This window comes from Micromys minutus, assembly GCF_963924665.1.
Source record: "Micromys minutus genome assembly, chromosome: 7".
Lineage (NCBI taxonomy): Eukaryota > Metazoa > Chordata > Mammalia > Rodentia > Muridae > Micromys > Micromys minutus.
The window spans coordinates 55,333,294-55,355,711 of record NC_137976.1 but is presented as its reverse complement, the minus strand read 5'-3'; the positions used below and the strand labels follow the sequence as shown (position 1 = coordinate 55,355,711).

Below are 22,418 nucleotides of genomic sequence, written 5' to 3'. Positions count from 1 at the left end.
TCAAACTTACATAGGAAGCCATTTCCAAGGTGGGGGTTGGAAGCCGAGCCTGAGAGATGGGATTTTTTTGCAGGAATCGCAGAGATTTTATTTCTTCTAGACCTTTATTCTTCTTATCCAACAGCGCCTGAAATAAATACCAACTGATATCATCTCTTGTTCTCCCAGACTCCTCCAGTGCCAGATCTAGACTGTGTGTCTGAGTATCAGCATCTCTAAGCCGATATTCAAGGTTAGCCAAGCCGCTTCTGGCTGGGGTGTGTGTGCTCCCACAGTGTACCCTCACACTCCTGGGAATACATTAACCACTAAATTGTAGATTGTCCTGAAGCTATTTGTATTTTAATGTTAATTCCACTTCCCCAAGAAGAGCTGCCTAGTCATGCAACTCCAACTGAACCTTCTTATTTTAATTAGTAAAATATAGGAAAGCCAGTGACTGGGTGGGGCAAGGGAGGTGGAGAGGGCAGAGAGGGCTGAGGAGGTCAGAGGTCAGAGGGCAACATAGAGTTTCCCAAGGACCAGTTAGACCCTGGTGATATTAATTGGCGTTAAATAGCTATGAACATTAAGGATTTTATAGGTCTAGTATCTCATATAGAAGGGCAGTTTGTATCTTTGTCTATTTGATGTGATTTTGTTGTGTAGAGAGTTTGTGGATTGAGAGTTGAATATATAAACCTGTATGAAAAGCTATCAGGCTGTAGAGTTGTATTTATGCGTGATTTGGGGGTAGAGAAACATCCTGGGACAGAGTCAGAGAACAGGTGGTGAAAAACCGCCAGGGAAGGGAGCTGCACGGACAAGTTGGGCCGTGGTGATGGCCTCGGGGTGGATAGAGAGATGAACATTTTTTTTATTTTTTAATAATTACTACAACACTAAATAAACACGGCATCTGATTTCAAATATATATTAGTTGATGTTATGCTGTGTGTATGTGTGTGTGCGTGCCTGAGTGTACATGTATGGACTATGTGTGTGCAGAAGCCTTCAGAGTTCAGAAGGGGAGTCAGATCACCTGGAACTGGAATTACAGGTGGTTGTGAGCACCATATAGGTGCTGGGAACTGAACCCTTGTCCTCACTCAGCAAACCAAGCCTGGGTCCTTCGCAAGAGCACTAAGCTCTCTTAATTGCTGAATCATCTTTTCAGCCCCTACCTGTTGTATCATTTCCATCAAAGATCTCTGGGATTTTTTAAAATTTATTTTGAAGGGTTCTGTTCTGTGTGCACATATGCATAAGTCCAAGCACCTGCTTCCACGCATCACTAATTGACTGTTTTGAATAAATATCAAAAATAGAAGATTCTCCTGTGTAGAGAGCAGGCAAATAAATGTTTGGTATGTTTTGATGCTGCAGGGGAGCTGGAGGACGTTAGCATTGTCTCTCAGTGGAGAGGGGCCTTTCCTTTTGCCTGGAAGTATGTGAATTAAAAAATATCAATTAACTCTTTCCTGGTGACAGGGTCTGTGTGGTTCTGTATTTTTAAAGGTCCCCCCTTTATATCTCCCAAAGCCCCATCAAAATTATACATGAGGTTTATTTCAGCAATTCAGTCTTAGCATCAGGGAAATCCTTTCGATTTAAAAGCACCGAGAGTTCTTGTGTTTGTGACTTAACGCCTATGTCTTGGTTAATTTTTGTCATAAAAAGGATTTCTACATTATATTTTTTTCATAAAAACATAGACAAGTGGCGCTTAAAGAAAAGCAGAGCACTAACAGATGAAGCTGTTAAAAGCGGACGAAGTCTAGCTGAAATTTAGCATCTCCTAACTGTGGTGGTAACAGAGCCTCTGAGCTCATCCAAAACCAAACTGGCAGGGACTGCTGCCAGCTCTGGGCAGCCAGGGCTGGGGCAGTGAAGACACAGCAGTGGGCAGGTGTTACTACGCCGGGGACCTCAGAGAGCAGAGCTCTGGCCCACACCACGAGAAACCATGGGAAAACAGGAGTATGAATGTACCGCTGAAACAGGTATATCATTTATGTAAGAAAATTTGGCACTATCCATCAAAATGATAGATGTGCACATGTTGTGACGTTGTGGTCCAGCAATTCTGCATCCGGGAACATCATATGTGTTCACCCATATACCAGATGGTGTGGACATGAGTCGCTGAAACACTGAGTTCAATGCTAATAATTCATAAACAACCTAAATATCGTCTAAGGTGGGGGCAATACAGCAATTCATCATTAAAGTGTAAAAAACAGTAAGAGAGCTGTTCTGGTAATATTGATATGGATAGATACCAAGACATTAAATTATTAACAAGCAAGAGCAGAATATTTTACATATTCATAACTTATGAGAGGAAGTTTAGGGCTGGGACTGTAGCTCAATGATAGATGTCGGTCTGGTATACTTGGTGGCATGAGTTCAACCCCCAGAATCAAAAAGAAAAACTTTTTAAGAGATGTCTTATGGGGGGTTAGTTAGTGGCTTCGTCAGTGAGGCGCTGCCCAAACAAGTATGAGGACCTGAGTCAGATGTCAAAGAATCTACTTAAGAAGCCACATGAAGCAGTCTACACTTGAAACCCTAATCCTAAGAAGGTAGAGGGTCCCTGCTGGCAGCCACATAAATCAGCAATTTACAGGTTCAGTGAGGGACAGTCTCTCAAAACACAATAAGGTGGTGAGTGAGCAATTGAGGAAGACACCCAACATCTACCTCTGGCCCACACATGTGTGTATACATACATACATACATACACACACACACACACACACATACACACACACACCACAAAAAATTTTATTTTTTGAAAATCCAATGAAACTGGGCATGGTGGCTCACTCCTGTAATCTCAGTAGTTGGGAGGCCAAAATGGGGAGTCATGAATTCCAAGCTAGCCTAAGTTACACAGTGATACTTTGTCTTACTGTGGATACATTAAAAAAAAAATGTTTTAGTGTTAGTGTATGTGTTTGAGTGTGTGTGTGTGTGTGTGTGTACATGATCACTTGAACACACATGTGTATGTGCAGATAAACGACAACTCTTAGAAGTTGGCTCTCTCTTCACCCTATGGGTCTTGGAGACTAAACTCAAATAGGTCAGTTCGGGTAGAAAGTTCCTTTACTTGCTGAGCTAACTCACCTGTCCATCAAAAATGTGTTTTTCCAGCAAAATTTCTTACCAAGAACAACCTGAAAATATTATACTGTGTGTTGACTGCTTCAGGCCATTCTGGGTATTTTTCCTCCATGGTTTCATAAAACACCTTTAGAAGACAGTTCATCACCTCAGACAGGCCTGGATTCCCAAAATAGTATATACTTGGAGAAATAGATGTTTGTCTGAAAACCTGGTACTCATGAGTATCTTCAGCCCAGCATTTCAAACCAGGAGAGTCCATGTAAATGAATCTCACTCCAAACCCAAGAGGAGAAACAGAAACAAGGACACCAAAACCGAGCAACACCATCAATACCTACAGATACGTCATACATCAGATCTGGTCCAGCTCCCAGCAAGACTAACAGAATGCTACCACATAGCCAGTTTATCTCAGCTGTTATCTGATGCCAAATTCAGCCTGTCAATTTTAAGCTATATGCTAGAAAGTATACTAAAAAGGCAAGACAAAAACGCAATCTATCTAAATGGTCAAACCAACAAGACCTAAGCGTGTGCATGTTGGAATTATCAAAGATTTTAAAATGTCTCTGATTAATATGATAAAGGAACGAATGGGGAGAGGAAAGTAGACAGGTTTGAGAAGTAATGCAAAGAGAGATGAAAACGCCCAAACAGAACCACAGTGCATAGTTAGAAATCAAAGTGCTGAAACAGAGACAGAAAATGCCTTCAACAGGCTCAGAACAGATTTAACATAGCCAAGGCAAGAAGCAAGTAATTTGAAAATGGTCAATAACAGCTTCCCAGGGTGAACAACCAGGAACAGAATAGAACTCCCAGGAATTGTAGAGACTAGCAAAAGGCACAGCACACAAGGAGCTGGAATAGCAGACCACAGGAGAAGACTGAGAGTGCAGGGCAGTCCTTGACAGAGGCTTGTGTGAAGCTCTGGCTTCAATTCCAGCACCTCATAAAACCAGCACGGTAGTTTGTGTCTGTGATCCTAGCTCACAGGAGGCAGAGACTGGAAAATCAGAAGTTCAAACTCGTCCTCAGCTACATAGAGAGTTTAAGGCTAGCCTGGGCTACATTGGAACCCTGTGTGAAAAAAAGGCAACAAAAAAGGATGGGGAGGAAGAAAAAGGAGAGGAAAGGAGAGAGAGGAGGGAAAGGAAGGAGAGGAGGGGAGGGAGAGGAGGGAGAGGAAAGAGGGGAGGAGGGAGAGGAGAGGGGGGAGAGGAAAGAGGAGAGGGGGAGAGGAAAGAGGAGAGGAGGGAGAGGAGAAGAGGGAAAGGAGGGAGAGGAGGGAGGAGAGGAGAGCAGGAGAAGAAAGAGAAGAGGACAGGAGAGGAGATAGGAAAAGATGGGAGGAGAGGGGAAGGAGGGAAGAAGAGAAAGGAGGGGATAACAAGAAATACTTCAATCAGTGATGGCTGAAACTTACCAAAATCATTCTAAAAACACCATTCAGTATCTAGGAAACGTGTCATACAGCAAACAAGATAAACACCTCAAGTAAAGACAAAAGTAAAGATGTATACTCCTTAAAGAAATCCCCAGAGAATATTTTGAAAGATACTAAAGGACATGGGAAACATCATCTTTCCTACACAGAAATGAGCACAACAGATTTCCAGTTAGAAATTACAATAAGATGTTGAAGTATTGGGAGAGAAAAAACCCAGGGTGAAGTTCTGTATAGGGTGAGGAGATTCAGACTGGAGGCAGGGCTGAGGGTTAAGACTATGAGTTGGGTTCCCAGCACCCACATTTGGCAGCTCACAACCACCCTCTTCTGGCCTCCTTGTGCACCTACATCACATATACACACACAGGCACACACACAGAGGCATGCATACACATGCACACAAAGATAGATATTTTTAAGGAGAGGACTAAAATAAATAACCCTTGTGCTTTGAAGAACAGTGTCAGGAAAGTTAAAAGACAACCAACACAGTTTGAAAGTGATAAAGGTCTAGTCTCTAGAATAATGTTTTAAATTCACTAACAAAAGGAAAACTGGTTTTTAAAATGGACAAAATATTTAAATAGACATGTCTTTCAGAATATATATAAGCTACCAACGGGTCCTTTTAAACAATCCTTAATGTCATTAAGCTCCTGGGAAATGTCAATCAAAACCACATGAGGACACCACCTCACTTATGCTGAAATGGCTCGGAGAGAAAAGACCATAGAAGACGAAGGGGTGTGCAGAAACTGAAACACACACACACTGACACTGAGATAGAAATGCTGTAGTCACTTTGGCCACATCCTGGCAGCTCATCAGAATGTAAAACCGTTGCTGTGTGGCCTAGCATTGTACTCCATAAACCTTCAGAAGAACCACAACCATGTCTGTCCAAGACTAGAGCACAGGTCACAGCGACAGTAGTAGAGATAACTGAAGTGACAGAAGAACCACAACCATGTCTGTCCAAGACCAGAGCACAGAAGGTCACAGCGACAGTAGTAGAGATAACTGAAGTGAGTAGAATGTGGTCCATCCACACAATGGAGTATTATGTAGTCATAAAAAGAGGGAAGGCCTGTGGCTGTGCTAGAGCATGGGGGGGGGGGGTGGTCTCAGGAACAATGTGTGGATAAAGGGAGCGAGTCACAGGATGCTATTCAGTGAACGATTCCATTCGTGCAGTGTGGTTTGTTCAGAACAAACAAATCCATAAAGAGAAAGTAGAGCAGGGATTGGCGGGGTTGAGAGAGAGGGAGGGAGGGAGGGAGGGAGGGAGGGAGAGAGAGAGAGAGAACATAAGAGGTGTGGGTTTGTGATTTCGGGGGGTGGGGGGATGGGATTAGACAGTGAACACAGACACACGCCTGTGGACATGCTAACAGCCACTGGGTTGTACACTTTAAAGGGTGGGTTTTATTGTATGTGAAGTTTTACCTCCCTCCCCCAACTGAAAGCAAAGGTGGAAGACTGGACACAAAGCCTGCAAGCTCACTGCCAGCAGACCAAGCTGAAAACGATCAAATTTTTAAGGCAGAAGAAAACCAATAGGGGTCAGAGATGAACTCGTCTGTAAAGACACGGAGAGCGACAGTGACAGAATAAACAAAGGTAAAATGAAATCTTTTGTTCTTAATTTTAAAATATTGGTTGTCATTGTGCATGCGTGTGTGTGTGTGTGTGTGTGTGTGTGTGTGTGTGCGCGAGCGCGCGTGTGTGCATGCGTGCCTGTGTATGTGTATGCACATGCACATGGGCACCCCCCCCCCACCGCCATGGGACACTTGTGGAGGTCAGAGGACTACTTTGTGGAATCACTTTTCTCCCTCTGCCTTTGTGAGGATTGAACTCAGGTTGCCAGGATTCATCAGCAATCACCTTTATCTGCTGAACCATCTTCTTGGCCCGATATTTTTTGGGGGAGGGGAGGTGTTGTTTTCTTTTCCTTTTCATTGATCAAAAGAACATTTCTAAAGCAATAAAAATAAAACTGTGCCAAGCGTGCTGTCACACACCTGTCATCCCTGAATGTAGGAAGTGGAGGCAGGAGGGTAAGGAGTTAGTTCATGGCCTTCCTCAGCCACACAGCTATTCAAGACCTACATGGGCCATGAGTGACCCAACTCAAAGAAATCAACCTCTCAGTACGGTTGAGGGATTAAAGCCGGGCCTTAAACAGGCTGGGTATGATATACCCCGATTCTCATCTCCAACCCCAAAGCCTCACCAACTTCAAAGGTTGGTATCAAAGTAACTCTGGCCTCTAACCACTGTGCCCTTAAGCTTACCAGAAATTGAGTTAAAATTCCTATGAATTTGGAAATTTTATGACGTATTAAATACCCATTCAACCACATTGAATACTTTCAGAATTGGAAGTATAGAGACTAAGAATGGCAAACATCACATATCAAAACAAGTTAGACAGCAGAAACCAGTGTTTTGAAGGAAATGCTTAGTTTAGAATACTTATATAAAGCTGATTAATGTTTAAAATTGATAATATATGCGTTTAATTTTCCAAGCTTAAAAATATAATCACAGAACAATTCAAAGAGAAAGAGATGTATCATAACTACAAGAGAAGAAAGTAGTGTGGATATATACCTAAACCTGAGAATCCATTGTTTAGAAGAACAGTTCCAAGAAAATGAGCAACTCTCAGTAAGAGAGATTCAGGGAAAAGAGTTAAGATCATGTTAGAAATGACAAAAAAGTGGTCATGGTTATATATAAAGCAAAATATAAAAAAAAAAATACAATTGGTGACCATGTCAAAATACGGAACAGATACAATGAGATTTTAAACGACATAATTTACCCAAACAAACACAAAGTAGCTCCCTATGCTGTAAAAAATTGAAGTGCAGGTGAAATTGTTTCCCACGAAGACACCAGTCCCAAATGGCTTTGTGAATCTTTCCACACTGAGATCATCTCAGTCTTGTTAAAAACTCTTCCCAGAAGGAAGAAGGGATGCTTCAAGGTCATTCAGGACACTGCCCAAGCCTGGTGCCAATCCCACAAGTGGAACAAATAGAAGGAAAAATAAGAGAGCCATGAGCTGTTATCTCGCCCGTGAGCAGAGAAGTGACAGGTTAGAAAACCAGGTCTTACAATGACTTAAAATGAACGATGCATCTTGACCAACGCAGGGTAGACTGGTCTTCACAAGACATTCGCTCTGATAAACACAGCTGAGCACTAGAGAAGGTAACAGGAGCATGCGGTCCAAAGCTCTTAGCAAACTGGGAGCAAAAGTAAGTTTCTATAATACAATACAAAGTACAGGCAAAAAATATCTTACAGAAAATGAGCACAGCATTCAAGGAGAGGCAAACACAGGTTGGGACGAAGTAGTGGACAAAAGATATGTGTGGTCCTTGTCAAAGTTTAAAGGGTTTTCAAAGCGCATGTTTCTGGGCCCACATGTTTACGTGTGCTTACGTGTAGGTTTATGTGCATGCTCAGGTGTGTGTGTGTGTGTGTGTGTGTGTGTGTGTGTCTGTAAACCAGAGGTCAAACTTACATGTGGTTCCTCTGGACACAGCCACCTTGTTTTTTTTCATGATCTCTCACTGAGACCTGGGGCTTGATAATTACGCCAGGCTGATTTGCCAGTGAGACCAGGGATGCTACTTCTGTCTGTCCAATGCTGGGATATATGCGCCACCACACCCCGCTTTCTTACCTGGGTGCTGGGGTTTGGATTTAGGTCCTCATCCTTAGCTCACGCTTGCTCAGAAAGGGCTTTACAGACCGAGCCATCTCTCCAGGCCTTGCAGACCTATATTTTTCACGTGGCATTGGGATTCCCATACATTCTGATGTGTTACAGATACCCCTGGGGCAAGCAATATCTGTGGACTGGAGGATGTCATAAACCAGGGGTTCCAAAGCCTGGCTCCTGGGCCCTACAGCAACAGTATCACCTAGAGACTTGTGAAAACTGCCCCGCATCTTGAACTGACACTGGGGGTGGAGCCTAGCGGCACATTTTGACAAGCCTGCCCTGGGATTCTGATGCTGACATTTGATGGCCATCCAACTTTCTTGCTTAGCTTTTAAACTAGATGAAAAGGGAGCAAGTCACATCGCCTCTCCCTCTTGGTGCCCTCACAGCAAACATACAAGGAAGAAAGGGGAGCCTGTTACAACTCGTAACGCCAAGTAATTCCCAAGAGCAGAATTTGCTGAAGGCCATACACCATGCAAAGCCAAAGGAGGAAGCACTTTCAGGAAGTAGGAACTTCTGTGTAGGGAGAAGTAACCTCTAGAAGGTCTTGCTGGTAGTCTGAAAGGAAGGCAGACTACACATCAGTTCTGAACAGTGTGGGGAACCTCTGAGAGAGAAAACCTAGAGAGGAGAGAGGATGTACGCTGTGTTTCAGGTACACAGTCACTGTTGCCTTCGACGACTTGTGGTTCAGGGTGTAGCATTCCTCAATAGAGGTTGGAATGGAAGCCCGACTGTACCTTGTGAACCTCTGCCAACTCATAGTCCGCCCTGGCTGTCCTCTTCAGAAAGCCGGCCTTGGTGGTAATGATTTTGGGCTTTGGGGCTTTGATCCTTGGCTGTGTCACGAAATCAGGGAGGCTCGACTCAAGTTCTACTAACCCTGTGAGGGGAGGAACATGCTTTCAGTGTCCAGCGCTCACAGTGAACGTGCTGAGTGCGCACTGTGAGCTGCTGGCAGGCGCCACCTCTTGAGAGGATGGACATTTCTAAAGTGCAGATTGTGTGGGGGTTAGCATCTGTTCTCAGTGACCTGGGTCACACAGCGAAAAACTGTTCTAAAATAACAATGTGCCCTCCAGGAAGTATAACAGCAGCAAAGCTACAGCCTTGTGACAGATGGCTCCCCCATTTTGAAGTGGATGCTCATCAATTTATGATATTTTTTTCTCTAGAGATGTCGGCCTAGGCTCTAACTCGCAGTCTTGGTCAGATGGTGCTTCAGCTTGTGAGCTGAACTTTTATTTTAAAAAATGTAAACTAGCCTTTTGGGCTTCATAAGAGGCACAGGTCTCTCCATAAGTTGGCCACCTGGTGACTCTGACTTCAGGGTTTTAAATGTCTGTGATTCCATTATAAATGTCTTGTTTGTTTTGTAAACCTGGTGTAGAGGTTTTTGTTTCCAAATGAAAATTTATTTCACAACTTGGCTGCTGGAGTTTGTTTTTAGGTAGGAGTCCTCTAAATTGCTCAGGCTAGCCCTAAACTGCTGGACTCTGGCAATCTGCCTGTCTCCAGCCCGAGGAGACATTGAAATTACAGACATTTGCCACTGCACCTAGCTACCATGTTTACATGCATATTTTAGTAGCTAACTGAATTTACGCTGTTATATTATTCTACAGGTGTTCTTTTCTTTGAGTCTGTGTTTTTATTACTTTATAAACCCGTCCTGTACTGACAAGGTAGGAATTGTGCTCATTAATGCTTTTTCAAATATTGCATTGCTTACTGTCAATGCACTTAAGGCAGATATCTTCTACTAAACGTCTAACAGCATTTTTTTTTTACCTTCATAGGTGTTGAGATAGTGGTTTCTGACGACAAAGTCCTCTGAGTTGTTGTCTGGGAAACGGCCAAGGCGAGACAAAGGTCCATAGACCTGAGATGCAAAGTTGGAATACTCCCTGATGATGTCCCGCCGCTGCAGCTTCCCTTCTATATTCTTCCCCTTCCCCACGAGTTTTCTCATGTCTGAAACAGAAAGCTCTGTCATGGCTCTGAATTACAAACGCACCAGGCTTTGACTCAGCAGGAAGATACTGAGCTGGCTGTTATGAGGGCGCACCACCGCTAGAGGGCAGCACTAGGAACGGCTCTTCCATCAAATCCACTAGCTACGTTGTATACCGAAGAGGGGGAAAAAAATGTCAGCGACATCTAAATAAATACATAGCCAACAGCAAGCTAGTTAGATTTTCAAAAAAAATTAAAGGCTGAGTTCACTAAAAAAATTTAAGTAAGACTTTAATTTTTGAATTGATTTTACTTTTTCTGAAAAAAACATTTTAATGTTTTTACAAAGAAGCAGATGTGATTGACTTGTTAAGAGGACATATCAGCCGCTAATTTGAGCGCACTGTTAATATAATTCTTATTTTTTTTCATGAATTTGAGACAACTGGAAAGGTTTCTTTCTTTCTTTTTCTTAATTAGGTCTTAGAGAATTTAGTATAGCATGGTTTGATTCTATTCACCCCTCCTCAACCCTCCATTTCCCTACCCACACAAGTGTCCTTGTTTTGCTTGTTTGTTTTTTACCCACAATGCCCACTTGTGTTGTCCATAAATTCTTGGGTATGTGACCTTCCACTGGGGTGTGGCAACTTACCAGGCTCAGCACTCTTTAAAGGTCATGCAATGTTTAAAAAATTATTTACATTCTCTTTTAAGTGTGTGTGTATGAATGTGCACGTGCACACTGCGTGTACATTCGTGCATGGAGGGGGGCTGTCAAGTGCCATGGCACACGAGTGAAGGTTGAGAACAACTTTCAGGAGTTGGCTCTCACTTTGCACTGTGTGGGTCCCAGGAATTCAATGCATTTATCCAATGAACAATGGCCCCAGTAATACAATTTTTATAGGTAAAATTTAAAAAGCTTTTCAGTAAGAAAAACTACAAAAATTAAATGTGTGCTAACAATTTAAGCTCTTTCATAAAAAATCTTAGCTTAGATTTTTAGTTTAGCTCTGTGTGTGTGTTCACGTGTGTGGAGGAACACGTGTGTGGAGAGCTGTCCCCCTGTGCTAGCGTGTGCGGAGGCCAGAGAAGGACACTGCTTGTCCTGGTCTATCACTCTTTGCTTTAAGCCCTTAATCAGTCACACTGGCCAGCCAGCCCGGGGAATCTTCCTCTCCTTCCTACACTGTGCTGGGAGACAGGCAACATGGCCACACCCGGGTGGTGCTCTGGGGATTTGAACTCAGATCTTCATGTGTGCACAGCATAGGCTGTCACTGGGCCATCTCTTCAGCCTCTAATGTAAAAAATAAAGTATTATACTAAAGTATTTCTCACTTTTAATGCAGACAATGAGAATGTGTAATTATAGGATATATAAACATAAATACATCTGTGGCATTAAAATTTTCTTGGAGAGAAGCAATTAGAAAAAAAATGACATCTCTGGGGGCAGGGATTAAGAACAAAATTAATCAATGAGCTTTTTAAACAGTCTTGGGTTATGAATGTAAGCGACCTAACACCAACTCCGATAGAGTAGCAGCTTGGCTATCTGTTAGAACATGGTCCCTTGACTTTCTTAGCAATTTTCCTCCAACGTCCACCCTTCAAATAGAACTCCTCTCCCTTTCCTGTTCAATACGCCAGCCAAAGAATTTCATCCCAGTTTAGTGAGGCTTGGTCAGAGCCCCAAAGCCCTGTCCCTCCCTGGCCGGCTCGTGCCACGAATTACTTGATACATGTCTGTGGTGGATCTGCGCCAGTTTGGCCTCCTTCCTCTCCTGCAGTTTACACCACTGTTCGTTCAGGTGCCTCAGGTCCAGCTCATTCTGGTTGTCCTCACGCCTCCTGAGCAACTGTTTCAAGACCTCCAGGCGCAGTTCCTGCAGTCTTGGGGGTAGATTACAGCGTATTACTCTCTCAGGCTGGAAGCTCTGTTTGAGAGCCAGCTCAGGCCCTTCCTGTGAGCATCGTATTCATGTGCTTTAAAAAGACCACTGTGGCAAAGATGCGACAAGCGAGTTGAGACAGAGGGGCAGACTACCACTCCAGCCGCAGATCTCTGTACAGGGGCGTGGGTGGGCGCGCATGCGCACAGCCCAGAAGCCGAAGCGCAGACCAGAGAGCTGGCAGATAGGGTAAGAGGAGATGGGCTCTTTGAGCAGCTCACCCTGGAGAGCGAGGGATTTGTTAATGGGGCTGGCCCTAAGCGTCCCTTTCCTTCATAAATCTGTGCTCATGCGCCCCCCCCCCCCCCCCCAGCGCAGCCTTGCTTATATATCCAGCCACGCCCCGGCTGTGACCCAGCTACTTCGGAACCAAAACAAAACAAACAACACATCTTGCTCCTTCTAGTCTATCCCTGCCTCCCACCTTCCCTCTGGGAATCTTTTCCTCCTCTAGAAGCTTCCTGTATCCAGTCTCTGGCTGTCTCCCAGCCTTTCCCTCCCAGCTAAGAGTCCCCCTCTTTTCAGTCTCAGCTCCATGAAACTGCCAAGCCTTTCCTTGTCCCAACAGAGCTCTGAACACGTCCCACTCCCACTTAGAAATCCACTCATTAACTTTCGTACTCGGCTGTCGGGTGTTTATGAGGTGCCCGCTGTATGCCAGGCAGAAAACAATGGCTCACAAGCCAACCCTGCAACACAAGATCGGTTCCAGGCCAAGGAGGAAGACAGGAGGGACAAGGAGGAGGACAGGAATGGGGTTTGTTCCCGGGAGAACCGGAGGTGCAGCCTCAGCCGGGGAGACGAGGTTCTAAAGGCCTTGGGAAGCCCGCTGTACGCACAAAAGCACAAGCTCAAAGCCAGCCTAGACTACACAGAGAAATTCTGTCTCAGAAAAGACCGAGTGGAAGCTGGGGACAAGAGTAGGGGGACCAGAGACAGGACAGGTGTGTTTCAGGCCTTCAGTAAGTGCAAACAGTGGGGGGGGGGGTGTTAGGTGATAAATGTTTCTGGGGGAAGTAGATCTTAAGCCACACCACAGCAGCTCCCCTCCCCCGCTCGAGCGAAGGCTAGAGTCACATGCTACACAGTGAACTGGGGCCAACAGTGAACCTTACCCACCATGGTGGTCCCTTAACATTGTAACATTGAACAATTCACACGGCCTCTTGATGATGTAGCCATTTATGGTGATTCTGTTATAAACAGACATACTGGGCAGCCAGCCATGTGACAGCGCCGCAAATATAATAATGTAGAACACACTTGGAAATGGTGACAATCCACTATGCAGGCTGACAGGTTTATGTTGCTTGTTTATTGTTAATTTAATAATTGATTAATTAATAGACAGGGCCTCATGTAGCCCAGGATGACCTCAAACTTAATATGCAGTCAATGGGTGGCCTTGAACTCCTGATCCTTCTGCCTTAGCCTCCTAAATGCTGACTTACAGGCCTAAGCACCCCCCCACCCCGCCCCAGACTTTTCTAATTATCTTATCGTGTTACCTTTAAAGTTTGTCCTAAGAATCCACTGCGGTGTTATGCTGGTGGCAACCTCGTACACCCATGTTTACCACGTCCTCAGTGGCATCGAAGGGCCACTCAGGTTCACCCAGGGGTGGACTCGCCTAGCAACACATTTCTCGGAACACACCCCACTTTTAAGTAGGCAGTGGCTGAGTGAGGTTGTGCCGGGGTCACTTCTCCAGGTTGCTTTCACTTCGGTTTCTCCCGTGGCAAAATGGAGAAAACCGTATTTCTCCCACAAGGTTGGTGGCGGGCACTGCATGAGTTAATTCGCGAGCTCTGAGGTGTAAGATGGGACTTTCTGGAAGGGTTGCTCTGATACAGACTGCCGACTATCTGACACCCACAGACCTCCTCGTTCAATAGGCTGTGGGTGAGCTCAGGGTATGGGTTTCTAGAAAGTTCTCAGAGCGTGGTGTGCACATCCGTATCTGTCCTCATCACCACTGACATGAGTGGCTTCCGGCTCTCCCTGTGGCATTCTCAGATGCCTGCTCTGCCCAAGTTTCCCATCAAACCGCAGAGCTCTTCTTGCCAGAGTTGGTCTGGGCAGAGGGGCAGGCTCTTACCTCACCCTCCAGCCCTCCTCACCTCAGTCCCAGCAGGCCGTGAGCAGCTCCCCTGAGGCTCCTAAGTCAGGTATTCACCGGGCTTTCCCACCTCATAGCACAGACCCTACACGCGGCAGGAACTGGAAGCTTGTTTATTAAAATCGGGCCCCGGTTTAAATCACCTCCTGAAGTGATCACTCTGCCCAGAAACATTCTCAACACTTCGATGGGCTTTTACCGGACACATTCCTCTCCAAAGAATGGCCGTCTATGGACCACATAGGACACCGAGTTCCCTGCCACACACTGTTTTCCAGAGGATTGCTAGCTTTTACCAAATCTGCGTGTAGTATCATTCAGGCTTAACCAAAAAAAAGAATTGGAGAACAAACAACAACAACAACAACAAAAACCAAAAAACATTTTAAATTCAACAACAGACCGAGTCCTCGCTTGGTTCTTCTCTTGTGCACGGGGGACTTGCATTGCACTGTGCAGCAAGCAGCACAGGCTGGAACAAAGACCAGCCTCAGCAAGCGCCTCCCCAGCACGCTTGCTAAGGACTCTTTGGTCCTAATAATGTCTCGCCAGTTCTGGACATCAACAGCCTCATTACCAAAAACACCTCGGGCAAATGTGCTCAAAGCGCAATGCACACACACATCTGAGAACAACCTCAGGTAGTACAACGTCACAACAATCATCATCATCTTCATCACTATCATCACCATGGCTACCACCACCACCTACCGCTATCATCGTCCTCACCCCCCCCCCCACCAGGTAAAATGGAGAACTGGAGAAGTTCCGAGACCTAGTATGAATGCGTCATTTATGCACGTTGCTGCTCAAGCTCATTGCTTCACAGATAAAGCGTCCAGAGTTTGCCTTTCCAGTGGGAAGAGCTCCGTCAGCTCTGGCTAGAAACTCAGTGTCCTGGGAGTCTTGGAGGGTAGGAATGAGAGGGCTGTCATAAGGATGTTTTGTGAGACAGAGAGTCTTGCCTAGGCCTGGTGGTTCTGGGAATGACGTGGGGCAGCGGGGGTGGGGTGGGGGTGGAGGGGTGGATCTCTAAGATGCTTTACAGAAATCACTGGGACTCTGACAGTCAGGACAAGCCCCTGGAGCAGGGTTCTTTGGTTTCACGGTCAACTTCACAGAGCTCTTCTACAAGATCAGGAGTTGGGGGGGGGGGCTGCTCCCAAAAGAACTAGAAGCCCAATTTTGTTTCTGCACAGGTGGAGGGTTGTTTTTAAACACACATATTTGGGGGAAATGCTTCCAGATTAAGCAAACAAACAAACAAACAAAAACAATAAAATGGCCAGGTGAGGTGCACACCATTAATCCCAGCACGTGAAGGCAGCGAGCGACAGGTGGATCTCTGAGTTTGAGGCCAGCCTGGTGTACAGAGGGAGTTCCAGGATGGCTAAGGCTACAAGAGAAACCCTGTCCTGAAAAACTAAATGAATAACTAAACAATAATAATGAAGTATGAACGTTGCTGTCCAGGAGTCAGAGAACCTACTTTTCAATCTCCCCTTCTCGGAAGGCCCACTCCTTCCTCTCCATTGCGTTCATCATCTTCCTCCTCTTCTCAGTCTGGAAGCTGTCGCCCAGTGGGGGCAGAGTGGCTTCCCAAGCTCGCTTCTCCCGGGCTCGCTCTATCATTTCCACTTCAGCTTGTCCTGCTGGGAGACCTCGGCCTGCAGGGGATGTCACAGCTCAGAAACATGGGGCAAACCCACAAGCCACCCTTATCTGCCTTCTTCCTAACCTTGAATGCTCTAGATTCAAGGGTTGGGATTTACTATGGTGTTGCAGAGAAAGATAGCCTGGGTGCTTCAAAACCAACATTATCTGTGGCCTTCCTGCCTCCTCTTACTGAGGCACAGGTTTTAGTTGCATACGTGTTCAATGACCACTGGATAATCACCTTGGGGTGTCCTGTACTAGACAAGTCCATAGTTTTAAAATGCAGAGAGGAAGCTGGAGAGATGGCTCAGTGGCTGATCTTCCAAAGGACACAGCTTCAGTACCCACATAGCAGCTCAAAACCATCTTTAACTCCAGTTCCAGAGGACCTGACGCCCTCTTCTGGGCTCCGTGAGTACTGCATGCATGTGGCACAGGGCCATATGTGCAGGCAAGACACACCACACACTTGAAATAAAAATAAATAAAATTTCCCAAAAATGCTAAATGAAGCGGGAGATATATTGTTGAATGGAAGTTAAAAAGAAATACATATTTAAAAAAAAAAAAAAAAACAGGCAATGAATAATCATTAGCTGATAATCCTTGCATTTTGTCTCCTGTAGTAAATATACCATCTAGAACTACACCTCACCCCGGTCTTTAAGAGTTTAAATACTTATGGAGCTGTGGTGGCTAGCAGATCTAAAGACAGCTTCAACTTGGTACATAATCTTCCTAAAACCGAAAGCTACTAAGGAAAATAGGTGTCATGTGGGTTTCCTGTTTAATGTTTGAATTTATTTCATTTTAAAAATAATTATACACGAAAGTCTATCGAAAAAAGTTTCTGCCACATATGAAGAGCTTCCTCTTGATTTTCTGAGCTGTTTGTTCCATGTCTGTTCACCCCTCGGTGGAAGGACTGTCAATTCATTTCATGTATGAAGAAACCTGGAAGTTTAAAGGAAAGAGTGGAGCCCGGGAAGGTGGCTCAGCAGCGAAGACTGCACGCCTGCTGTTCTTGCAGAACCAGAGTTTGGGTCCCAGCACCTACACGGGGCAGCTCACAACTGCCTGTGAACAGCCAGGGATCCAGCGCCCTCTTCTGGCCTCCATGGGCACTGTACTCACATGCATGTACACATACACGCAAGTGTATAATTACAATTTTCTAAATCTAAGAAAAAGATGCTTTTAAAAAAATAAAAAGGTGACAAGAAGAAATGAATAATCCCATGTCTATTGTATATGAAAATATATACAGATATATCAATATAATATTTCTGTAGGGTTTTGCTTAGTATTTAAAAACAAAAATGCCATACTTGACAGCTGTGTTATCTATCAAATATCTTTTTCACCTTTTCTAAGAAATTTAAAAATTAAAACTAAACTTAATGATTGTTTTAACGGCCATATTGAGTCCTGTCCTCCTCCTCCCTCTCCCAAGATTGGCACAGGAGGAATTTAGAGCACTTTCCCCAAGCTTGGCATTTTGTGAACCTGTTAAGGTTCATGTGTCTATGGCTTACTTACAATATAGCAAGAACTGTTCAAATTCATTTTCCCTTCAACAAATCTCTATCACGGAAATATAATGGTTCCTATTTTACAAATAAAGACACTGAGGGGTTAAAAGTTGAATATGACTTTTTTTTTCCATATTTTGTGTTCCTATGTACCCAGGTATAACCCCCTTAATGAGGCATGAATTGGAAGCCAGATTTGATTCTGATATGAAGTAGAAAAGAGAAGAAGTATATGAAAACAAAATGTACTGACTGGAAAAATAGCGACATACATAACACGGTACACGTGTTAGTCTATGCTTGCTCTCAGCTGAAGGCTGAAGAGCTATTACACACGTGTTGTTCTGAAATTCCTCTTTATTCCACCTCATGGTGGGGGCATGGACCCTGCCCACAGAGAGATGGAGGACTTCCGGAGTGCTGAGATCAAAGGTGTGCACATGCTGGACCTTTATTAGGGTTTTGTTTTGTTTTTTTTTAAGATGTATTTACTTGCTTATTTTATACATACGAGTACACTGTAGTTGTCTTCAGACACACCAGAAGAGGGCATCGAATCCCAGTACAGGTGGTGGTGAGCCACCATGTGGTTGCTGGGATCTGAACTCAGGACCTTTGGAAGAACAGCCAGTGCTCTAACCGCGGAGCCATCTCCCCAGCCCAGAGCTTTGTTTGTTTTGTGTTGTTTGTTTTTACTGTCATGATTAATTTTATGTGCATGGGAGTTTGGCCTGCATGTATGATATTGTACCACTTGCATGTCTGGCACTCCGCAGAGGCCAGAGAGGCCATGTTCCCTGGAATTGAAGGTACAGATGATTATGAGGTACCATGGAGGTCCTGGGAGTTGAACCCAGGTCCGCTGGAAGATCAGCCAGTGTTCTTAAGCACTGGTTCATCATCCCACCCCCTTGTTAGGCTTTTAAATGAGCATTGTTTACAAATAAAAATAGTTTTGCTGCTGCTGGCTGAACCGCATCCCATATTTCTTTCTTCTACCTCACAACACTAACTCATTTCATTTTAACTCCCTGTTGCATTCTGGAGAAAATATTATTACTACTACTACTACTGTTATTATTATTATTATTATCATCATCATCATCATCATCATCATTATTATTACATTGACTGGCCAATGTCTTCTTTTGAGAAATGTCTATTCAGGTTCATTGCCCATTTTTAAGTGAGGTAATGTTTTCTTGCTGTTGAATAACTTGCCATTCTTGTATATTCTAAAGACAGAGACTAGCACCTTCCTAATATTTTAATGCAAACACTTGCTTCCAATATGTGAGTAATCACACAACTGTATAAACCAGAACTGCCTGAACATGGGTCATTCACAGAAACTCAGTAGTGTATAGTACTATCCGTAATATTCAGTGAGAATTACTGACCCCAAGTCAGACTGGCCAGGGTCAAGAGTTCAGGAATGGTGTCTTGACACACAATGTATTCTGGAGAGTACGGATCTGTCTGCACGTCCGCATCCCGGTAATCAGTCTGCGTGCCCACGGTGGACTTGGTTGGGATGATGGCATACTTGGAAGACTCGGGAGAAAAAAGAAATGGTCCTAGCCTACAAGGGCAAAAGTAAAGGCTGAAAGTCAATATGAACACTTAAAATACTCCGTAACCTACAGACACGGTCATGCATGCTCGTTAAACAAAGGGTCTTAACTCGGCAACATAATTCTGATGCTTTGCTTATTTCTGTCTTTATAATTTTAAATTTACCCATAACCCAGTAAGAAAAGTCAGTGAGTTTTAATATTCCACATAACAATAATACGCAGAATAATACGCAGACCGTGACATACAAAAAGTCATCAGAGGGACCAGGAAGGCTCCTGCCTATGGCCAGCAATCCATAGCCTGCAAAGTATTGGCCTAGGAAGCTGCCTTCTGGAAGCTCATGTGAAGTGAATGGTGAATTAAGAAGGTTTTGAAGTAAAGTCACTTACGTGTCTGTTGATAGAACAACATTGAGCGGCATCTGTTGAAGAAATGGCAGGAAGGGCCTGGTGTGGGGGAGAAAGCACACTTGTGAGGTTTTCATGCAAACTTTCTTCTGATTTCAATTACTCTCTCCTAAAAATCAGTGAGTTTGGATAGACTTTTTTTTAAGGACTGTTCAAAGTTTTGTGTATACAAGAACACTGGAGACGTTCATATTTAAAATGCAAATTTTCAGATGTGCACCAGTATAGGGCACAGCTGGGGCTTCTGATACTTATTAATCTCTAGTAGCTTCTCAAGTTCCTAAAACCTTCTAAAACAATTCAGGGCTTCCTTTAAAGCCTCCCCCTCCCACCAAGAGCCTAAGAATTTAGTTAACATTTTTTTCTGTTAAAAAAAAGTATCAGAACACCTCTATTAGGAAATGTTTATATGTCATAGTGTACAACACAAATTCACGTTTGAAGGGATGCTTATTGAAGATGTGGTGTCAAAATTATTTTCTAACCCTATATTGGCAAGGAACCCCTCCTTTTGGATTAGTCTTCCCTGAGTATGTGATTATCGAGGGAGTATGAGTCACAAATAAAATTCAGAAAATCCTTTGACTGAGTTGAAGCATCATTCACAACAAGTATTGTCCACTTGGCATATTTAGCAATTTCCTTGCACCATGATTTCTAGATACATGTTATATCTGACTTCGTTAGATAACTCCGTTTTCTTGTTAACTATGCATCCCTTGTTGCCACGGGACCTCATACACCCTCTGTGATATGGCTGTTGTGGAAATCAGGTACCATTTAAACAAAGAACAAAATATGACATTTAACTAGTGTCCCCACCACAAGGGCCTCTCCCAACACTCCCGGGGCTCTAACATTTACTGCTCTTTCTACCTGTCAAAGAACTTATAGCGGTTCTTTCCAGAGACATCCGGATCTTCATACTTCTCCTTGGGCATCTGAAAAGAAGCACCCACTCTAAAATGAAGCAGAGGAAGAGAGTCATCGACCCTGTGTCATGTTTCTGTGTGTTATAGGAGGGACAGAGAGTGCTTAGCTGGCCTATGTCTTAAGATACAATTATTGGATCTTGTAGGAGGAAAAGTAAGAGCTGGGAAGTGAGGAGGATTATAAAATCCCAAATAGAAATATTACCACTCTTAATGAAAATAGAGGAGTTTCAAAGGGCGATTTTATGCCCTGCCTGGGACGCAGTATCATTTATTAACTTACCATGACTTATAAGTCATTTAAATAATCGAGATTTCGGTAGAATTGTTTTTGAAGGTGCTTTACTTGTAAGTCTCCAAAACAAACAAAAGAACAACAAAAACAAACAAACGCCACAGTTGAAGTTCCAGCAGAAAAGATCATGTGCAATCTCTGAGGTGAACGGAAGAAATGACGGGCCATCCCTGCCTTTTGTGGTGAGCTAGCCTTTAACAAACACGTAGATATGCATTCCATGAAGCTCCATAAAAATCCTCTTCTGAGGGCTTTTAGCCAAATGGTTAAATATGTATTATTTATTGTATGTAATATATAATATACAGCATAACATATATAATATATGCATATGTAACAATATTATATATGTAATATTATGATATAACTATATGAATTATATGTTGTATTATAGCAATATGTTACATATATATATAGTAAGTATATATATTAATGTATAACCATTACTTCTTTTTTCATTAGTTTATTAACTTGCTTTATAGTGACTAATTCACAGCCCTCCCCCCGCCAGTCCCACCTTCTTACCCTCTCTCCCATTTCTCCCTTCCAATCTCTGCAGGGAAAGGTTGTTCCCCCACAACACAGGCACATCAAGTCACATCAGGACTAAATGCATCCTCTCCCATTGAGGCCAGACAAGGTGGCCCAGCTAGGGGGAAAGGATCCAAAGGCATAGCCATTACTTCTTAATCATCCCTGTTTTGGAAAGAGGGATTTACATCACAGTTGTAAATCTTCAAATCACGCAGAGTAATTAATTCTTTAGGATATGAACATATTCATTAAGAACATGACTGCTTCAGAGCAGGAACCTCCGGTACATACGCAGCATGAAGCCGGAGAACTTCTTTGTGTTTGGCTTCTTTTCCCCTCCATTCTCGAGCGACGTGCGAGGGGATGGGGTCTGACTTGCTCCAGTACATAGAGTATCTCGAATGATGAAACAGGTTACTGAACATGGACCGAAAGTTGGGAACTTTTTTCTGATGTGAGGAATGGGAGGCAGAGAGGAAAAGGTCAAAACTGTACGGTCACGTGTTCTAATATGGATCATCTTGTAAGCTTTTTCCAAAGTGCGGACAACGTATGCAGCAGCAGAGGAGGAGTTACTTGTACATGGACACACTGTCTCTATGACAATGCTGGAAAAGATGGCAACGATGACATAGCAGGGGCTGGGACTGTGTTACTCGGTGCTATATGTGCTTTGCCAATACTTAAATTCTCTAACATGGGTGCATATGTAATTTCCACTGACTTTGTGTGTGTGTGTGTGTGTGTGTGTGTGTGTGAATCCAGGTGCCCACAGAAGTCAGGAAAGGCTATCCAATCCTCCAGAAAAGGAGTGATGAACGACTCAGTTACAGGTGGTTGTGAGTCACCAGACCTGGATCTTGGGAACTTAATTCCCATCCTTCTGCAAGGGCAGCAAGCATCCTTAACCTTAAAGCAGCTCTCCAGCCCACTGTATGGGCTCTTTCCTCACTATTACTTAATCCTTGAAATGAGCCACATGTATGAACAGGCCTAGGCTCGGGTAATCAGAGTACAGTAATTCCTACAGTCCCCAAATCCTGATTAGTCAATCTGATTAGTGAGTGGCCCAACCAGGTGATTCGGGTTGATTAGGTTGTGTTAGTTGATGAATTAGACTTACCAGTCTGCTCCGAACCAGGGTG

The 22,418-nt window shown here is 43.9% G+C and overlaps 1 protein-coding gene across 1 annotated transcript in view; it reads right to left on the bottom strand.

Annotated features, from left to right (window-relative positions):
- CFAP91 (cilia and flagella associated protein 91) overlaps positions 1–20,468 on the bottom strand; it is a gene marked incomplete at its 3' end in the record, with an annotated part of 34,739 nt that extends 14,271 nt beyond the window's left edge. The window contains exons 1-8 of the mRNA XM_080919514.1: positions 20,389–20,468; positions 19,495–19,551; positions 18,928–19,109; positions 15,829–16,006; positions 12,004–12,161; positions 10,098–10,280; positions 9,047–9,189; positions 11–127 (exon numbers count right to left, since the gene is read on the bottom strand). Coding sequence (XP_080775640.1) covers positions 11–127; positions 9,047–9,189; positions 10,098–10,280; positions 12,004–12,161; positions 15,829–16,006; positions 18,928–19,109; positions 19,495–19,551; positions 20,389–20,453 — 1,083 coding nt within the window. The 5' untranslated portion in view covers positions 20,454–20,468. The remainder of the gene's footprint in view (positions 1–10; positions 128–9,046; positions 9,190–10,097; positions 10,281–12,003; positions 12,162–15,828; positions 16,007–18,927; positions 19,110–19,494; positions 19,552–20,388) is intronic.
- Positions 20,469–22,418: the final 1,950 nt, after the last annotated feature.